The 7471-nt window shown below is 33.3% G+C and overlaps 1 protein-coding gene across 1 annotated transcript; it reads right to left on the reverse strand.

Annotated features, from left to right (window-relative positions):
* Positions 1 to 3885: 3885 nt before the first annotated feature.
* On the reverse strand, positions 3886 to 5712 carry LOC111876237 (xanthotoxin 5-hydroxylase CYP82C4). The gene is made up of 2 exons (XM_023872774.3): positions 4736 to 5712; positions 3886 to 4621 (listed from the first exon to the last, which is right to left on the reverse strand). The coding sequence occupies exons 1-2, from the start codon at positions 5675 to 5677 to the stop codon at positions 3995 to 3997; spliced, it is 1569 nt and encodes a 522-aa protein (XP_023728542.1). The 5' UTR covers positions 5678 to 5712; the 3' UTR covers positions 3886 to 3994.
* Between the last annotated feature and the right edge of the window lie 1759 nt (positions 5713 to 7471).

A 7471-nucleotide genomic window follows, 5' to 3' on the forward strand; every position in this document is an offset into this window, starting at 1 on the left:
TGCAATATATCTTATTTAATGTGTTTGGTGTATTCAATTATGATTAATGGTATACATTCATGTAAGAATATAATGACAATTATAACATTCATATGTACTTCATAATTTGTTCATGCATATTCATTTATGACATGAAGTCATTTGAGTTTTTCTGTATCTTTTGATTTAGATAAATGTTATTTGTATTAATTTATCTTTTTATTTAATGATGTGTAGAAAAAAATAAGATGCTTCTACAATTCAATTTTGGAGTGCTAATATACAACCAAACACTACAAAATGGAAAAGATCTGGGCTTATTCATTTATAATTATAGAATAATAGTATTTGTATTCTAACTTTTGTTTATGTTTTATTCATTTGTGATTATTAGAAAATAGATAAATATTACAATATATTTTTTTGTTATTATTTATGAATAAATGTATGTATATATTTAATGTGTTTCATTCATTCATTATTATAGTTGTATGACAATTTTTAATCTATAAATTGTGTTTTATTAATTTATGAATATAACTTAATTTATTTATTTATTCAATATAATTTCCAGATTCATATATGATTTACAAATATGTTTTAGAGTAAACTACACGAATGGTCCCTATGGTTTAGGGTAATTTGCGCGTTTCGTTCATAACTTGTTTTTTTAACTCGGAACGTCCCTACTGTTTGTTTTTGTTACGCGCTTGGTCCCTGTCTTACCTAAAAAAATTATTTTGCCCTTAATTTTTTAATTTATTTAAATAAACACATCCACAACCTCACTTCTCTCACCTTACCTTACCTACCTCACCATTTTCCCTATCTAAATAATATTTTTTTAGGTAAGACAGGGACCAAACACATAACAAAAACAAAACAATAAGGACCAAACACGTAACAAAAACAAACAGTAGGGACTTTCCGAGTTAAAAAAATAAGTTAGGGACTAAACGCGCAAATTACCCCAAACCATAGGGACCATTCGTGTAATTTACTCTATGTTTTATTAATGTAGGACTACAAATAGGGGTGTAAGTGAGCCGAGCTACTCGTGAGCTACTCGGGATCGACTCGTTAAAAGCTCGACTCGAGATCGAATTAAACGAGCCGAGCTCGAGCCTAGATATGAGGCTCGTTTACTAAACGAGCTCGAGCCGAACTTCAATTAATGGGGCTCGCGAGCCTAAACGAGCTTAAACGAGCCTCTATATATATATATATATATATATATATATATATATATATATATATATATATATATATATATATATATATATATATATATATATATATATATATACATAGAGGCTCGTTTAGGCTCGATTAGGCTCACGAGCCCACTAAATTGTTCATGAGCCAAGCTCGAGCTTCATTTTAAGGCTCGAATCGAGCTCGAGCTTCCTCAAATTAAACGAGCCGAGCTCGAGCTTGGTCAGGCTCGGGCTCGGCTCGGCTCGTTTACACCCCTAACTACAAATATTTGGGTAAAATGATTAATTCGTCAATCTTTTGATGTGGTTGGTAAAAATAAACATAAAAAAAAAACGTTTTTTTTAATTATGTTAAAAATGTTTTTTTTTTTTATCATTTTATTGATTTTGTTAATTAAAAATAGATTATAAGCATTCCTAATAATTAGGTTTAAAAAGAAACTATTAATCAGATTAAATCTCATGATTTTAGTAATTAATTAATTGCCCATAAATTATTCATATTTAATTATACTGTAAAATTCCTTTCATGCCTTTATAAAATGATTGGTTTACAACTGTTCTTGCGTTCTCAACCTTTTTTGTGTTTTTATTTGATCATTTCCATATATATATATATATATATATATATATATATATATATATATATATATATATATATATATATATATATATATATATATATATATATATATATATATATATATATATATATATATATATATATATATATATTAAGAAACAACAATAAACCCAATCCCCTCCCTCAACATACCATCATGTTCGAACAAATATTCCAACATCACAACAACTCCAAGACATCTCACTTAGCTTTCCAATCAGCATATTCTGGTTCATCCCCATCACAAAGTGTTAAAAGCGGTTTCCAAATTTTACATGATGGATTTGTTATATATTATTATTTTGCTATATAAAAAAAAGGGATAATGACTTAAAAAACCATTGAAGTTTCAAATCTGTTCGAAAAAAACTATTCAAGTATTACATGTTCAAAAAACACCATCAAATTAAGACTTATGTTCAAAAAACACCAACGAAGTACATGTTCTGTTCAAAAAACACCATCTCTATGGTTTGGGGTAACTTACATATTTAGTCTCTAACTTATTTTTTTCTTAACTCGGACGAACCCTTTAGTTTAGATTTACTTCGACTTTGGACCCTGATCGAGTTAAAAGACTAATATACCCTTACTACTTTCATTTAACATTATTTTTATTATTTATTAATTATTTATACAATTTATGTTATTATTTATTATAAATATATCAATTGTATAAATAATTATAAGTAATAAAAATAAATGTTAAATGAAACTAATAAGGTTATATTAGTCTTTTAACTCGATCATGGTCCGAAGGAAAAATAAATATAAACACAAGGGACCGTCCGAGTTAAGAAGAAAAAGTTAGGGGCTAAACATGTAAGTTACCCCAAACCATAAAGATGGTGTTTTTGAACAGAATATGTATTTCGTTGGTGTTTTTTGAACATATGTCATAGTTTGATGGTGTTTTTTTGAGCATGTAATACTTGAATTGTGTTTTTTGAACAAATTTGAAACTTTAATGGTCTTCTAAGTCATTATCCCATAAAAAAAATAGTAATTAAAAAATCTTACATTAACGGAGTTAATAAAGGGTAAAGAAAAAAAAAAAGGTAAATTAATCAAATCATTTTATGGACTAAAATGGACTATTGGTTGATGGGCTTAGATAATGATCTTGGGTAACCAAACTAGGCTTTGCTTATGGCTTATTAATATTTGATTGATGATCAAAGATATGGCCTTGACTCATTATTGGACTCGTCTTGTCTAATCTTATTTTTAATTCATTAAATAGGAATTTATTGTTTAATGACCAATTAATTTATGTAGTGATTTTTAATTAATCGTCCATCTATGTATTGCAGTTACAATTTCAGTTGTTTGACAGTTAATAAATGTCGATTGGATGCCTATTTATATTTTGTACAGGCCCTTTTGTTAGATTTTGGCAAGCCAATATGCATCATCATATATTTTCTTTTATTCTTTTCAAAATATGGATCCATCGGAAACCGTCAAAATCAAGATTGACTTTTGAATAGATTTTTATATCTTCAAGGTATAACAACAATAAGATTATCACAATTAGGAGTTGGTGTCATGTCTATTTGTCATTCAATGGATACAATTTCACCATTGTGAAATGTCACCTTGGCATTCAATGAATTTGGAGTTCAATAACCATTGAACTCTTCAATGGGAAAAAGAAAAGTCTTTAAATCTTTTAATAAATATTTTATTAATATGTTCCATTGAACTTGTAAAGTTTAATGCATTGTGGAATAATAATGAATAGAATTGTATGGAATAGTGAATGATGATGTGGTATTCCATTGAACTCTATAAAGTAGAGTTCAATGATCTCTTTACGATCTATAAAGATTTTATAGTATGTTTTCAGTTTTTTCGGTTTTTCTTGTTTTCATAGATTGTTTACTAAACACCTAACATTGATTGTTTACTCCACACCTATCCTAAATTATATTTTATATGTGTTAGGGATTCTTTGGTTTTCTTTCTTCATTATACTTCCGTTCTAATATGAACTTTCATCAAGAATTATTTGAAGTAGAAATATATCAAGGACCCAAAGGATATATGTGAATTATAAACCTCCAAAGAAAGTGATGGAAATTTGTTATTCTTATTTCATTTCATATATATCATTCTTACAAACGGCAAAAATAGAAAACAAAACATATAGCAACATAAAGCAACATATATACAACTAAGCATAGAGCTCCGATGGAAGGCGTGGTGTCGAAAGCACCTCCAACGGCATCTTTTTAGGAAGAGTCATTCCAGGGCTCTCAGTCATATCCACTGGAAGACCTTCGGGAAGATCCAAATGAAATGAATGAAGAAGACGAGCCAAAGTCAAATGAAGCACTTGAAGCCCAAACGTAGCCCCGGGGCAAGAACGTCGACCCGACCCGAATGGCATGAGCACAAATTGTTGTCCTCTGAGGTCAACATGTTCATACTCAACACCCATAAACCTGTCGGGATTAAATTCAGATGGATCAGTCCAAATCGTATTATCCCTTTGAATCTTCCATACATTTACTATCAACCGAGTCCCAGCTTTCACATTATACCCAGAAACCATACAATCTTCCATCGCCTCCCTTGGTCCTAGCAGCGGACTCGCCGGATAAAGACGCAGAGTTTCTTTGATTACAGCTTGAAGAAATACGAGGTTTTTTATGTCGGATTCCTCGACTTGTCTGTCTTTACCTACTTCATCGTCTAACTCCTGTTGTAGTTTCTTTAGAGCATCAGGATGATTTAGCAACAATGAGATAGCCCACGCTAGCGTCCCAGCTGTCGTGTCGCTACCTCCTAGAATCAATGCCTGTAATATATATATTATGCAAGCATGCATATATGACTCGAGTGTTATACTAATTAATAAACTTGTGAAATTAACTTGTAACTTATCATCATATAAAGTTATATAATTACTTACCAAGCATGTAGACTTGATGCTTGTATCTGAATCATGCTCAAAACCTGAGAGTTGACCTTCGTCTTCAAGTGACAACATCACGTCGATAAAATCTTTTACGTCGTCTTTATTTCTCTCTGCATCTGATTTCCTTCTTTGCCGATGTTCATCGAGCCACCCTCCAAGAACCAAATCCAGATCCTTTGCGGTTTTTTTCATCTCTTTCTCGTATCCATGTAAATCCAACCACCAAAAAAAGGGAATCGTGTCTGATAAAACGAAAATGCCAATCAACCGGAAGAAATTATTGATGGCTTTCTTGCACCTGTCTGCCTCCTGGCCACCACCTCCAACGCCGAAGTACCGCTTTCCAGCCACCATCATCACAACTATATTTAACATCATGTGTTCCAACCATTTATTCAGTTCGACAGCCACAGGCAGACGACCATTTTCAGCCCATCTCGCGTACAGCTCTTTGATTCCATAGTTGATCTCCGACGAACGGACATCTTTGAGCATCTCGAGGCGGCGGTTGGACAAGAGCTCAAGGGTGGCGATCTTTCGCATTTCGCGCCAAAAGGGAGTGTATGGGGCGAAGCCAAACACTGCATAGTTATAGCCCATGTGCTTCACTGCGGCGGTTTTGGGCCGGGAAATTAGTGCTTTGTCGTTAATGGTGAAACATTCTTTAGCTACTTCCCAGCTGCTGACCACAAAAGCACGACGGGTTCCGAGCCGGATATTGAACGCTGGACCATATTTGTCTGCCATGGCTCCTAGTGTACGGTAGAGAAGCTGGTCACCGCCAAGTAGGTGGAGGTGTCCGATGATTGGCCATGCACCACCGAGTTCAGGAGCTTCCCCAACTATCGATTTGGACTTGATTCGACGGACAACTACAACGTAGAAGAGGAATACTAGAAAAATGAGTAACAAAATTAGTTCGACTGAATAATTCATTGTGCATGTATTTTTGTCGCATGCGGTGGAGAATATGTGGCATGGAAGAATACATGCATACATACAATATATATACAAGTGTGATTCCATATTATAATAAACAAATATTTAATACATACCTAATACAAACCGTAATTTGACTTTATTATCACAATTAAAATGTATAAATGTGACAGTATGATTTATTTCAACGGTTTTGAATTTATCAAAAGTAATGTATTGTTTTTTAGTTTATCCCAATGGAAGTTATTGATCTGATAAGTTAGGTGGAAGAGTTTATTCTTAAAATGTATAAATACACAAATAAATTCGTGTCTTGTATAAAATTCTGTGGAAAAACGTCATGTACGTCCAATCCATTTTAGTTGTCAATATTTTCATTTAAGACCCTACAACTTAGAATAATAATATATATTGCCCCTTTAACTTTGAATCTTGTCATCTTATATATATATATATATATATATATATATATATATATATATATATATATATATATATATATATATATATATATATATATATATATATATATATATATATGACAAAATTGCAAAAAAGGTCCCTATGGTATGTATTTTTTTGGGGTTTTAGTCCAAATCCCGACTTTTTTGGATCAGTGGTCCTTTTGAGCTAATTTCGTTGCGGATTTAGTCCCTTGGTAAATTGAAATGACTATAATGCCCTTAGGATTTTTTTAATGTTTTTTTCTATTTAATTTAAATAAAAAAGAAAATAATTAATTAATTTGGGCCTCTCTCTCTCTCTTACCAACCACACCTTTCAGTGAAGCTACCACCAAACACCATCATCAGTTTCTATTATTCATCTTCTTCCTGTAACACCTTGTTCTGAATCGAGTCCTAGCCTGAGGCTGTGGGCCGAATATCGGTCCTCATAAGGATTAGGGCCTTTGAAAAGGTAGGATCTATGCCCATTTGGGTGCGGGTGATGTATTAGAAGTGATTTGGGTGTTCGGTTCGTTTTTGGAACTAAAGGGTATTTCGGTAAAGTGGGAGTTCGGGCTTTTGGTGGAAAATGGATTTTTGTTCGGAAGGTCTTAAGAAAGGTTTGATTTGTTAGAAGTGTAGAGCTTCTCGTCACCTTTCCGTGGATATAAGGATCATCGGAATCAGACTTGTAACGAAGAAGTTATGGCCTTCGGAAGTTTCGTGGCTTTCAGGCTTAGCCGATTACGCGGGGCGTACTAGGGAAAAAGGGATTACGCTCGATGTACCTAGGATTACGCTGGGCGTAATGACAGGAGTGGTCGCGAAGGTTCTCTGGAGTACGCTGGGTGTACCAGAATTACGCTGGGTGTAATTTCGTCAGATCAGAACCCTATTTTAGGGTCTTGGACCCTATTTAAACTCCTTATATCATAACCAAACCCTAATATCTTCATCCTCGACCCCTCTAAACAATAGAAATCATCACATAGCAACCATGGTGGCATTTTGGAGCTTATGGATTCCATTTTGGGGATATTTGGCCCACTTTCAAGAGGATGGAACTTGTTGCAAGGAAGGGAATCAGAAGGAGCTTGTGGATCTAGCTTTTAGGACTTATTTTCAGCTTGATGAAGGTATAAAGCTTTGAACTTGATCATTCATCTCTTACATCTACCATTTTTGGGTTTTGGTTTCTTTTTGATCCCAAGGTTGAAGCTTTATGGTTCCAAATCCGTTTTTAGGCTTGGGGTTGCCACCCTTCATGCTATTTGAATCCCTAAGATAGAAAGTTGTCATCTTGATGGTCTTAGTGGGTTCATGCTTGAGTTAGGGTCACTTTTAT

Source organism: Lactuca sativa, chromosome 1 (assembly GCF_002870075.4).
Source record: "Lactuca sativa cultivar Salinas chromosome 1, Lsat_Salinas_v11, whole genome shotgun sequence".
Classification (NCBI taxonomy): Eukaryota; Viridiplantae; Streptophyta; class Magnoliopsida; order Asterales; family Asteraceae; genus Lactuca; species Lactuca sativa.

Excerpts from the sequence above, each read along its gene's own strand:
- LOC111876237 (XM_023872774.3), bottom strand. The coding sequence starts at position 5,677 with ATGAATTATTCAGTCGAACTAATTTTGTTACTCATTTTTCTAGTATTC. Across the intron at positions 4,622-4,735 it reads GCATCAAGTCTACATGCTTG|GCATTGATTCTAGGAGGTAG; the intron begins GTAAGTAATTAT and ends TATATATTACAG.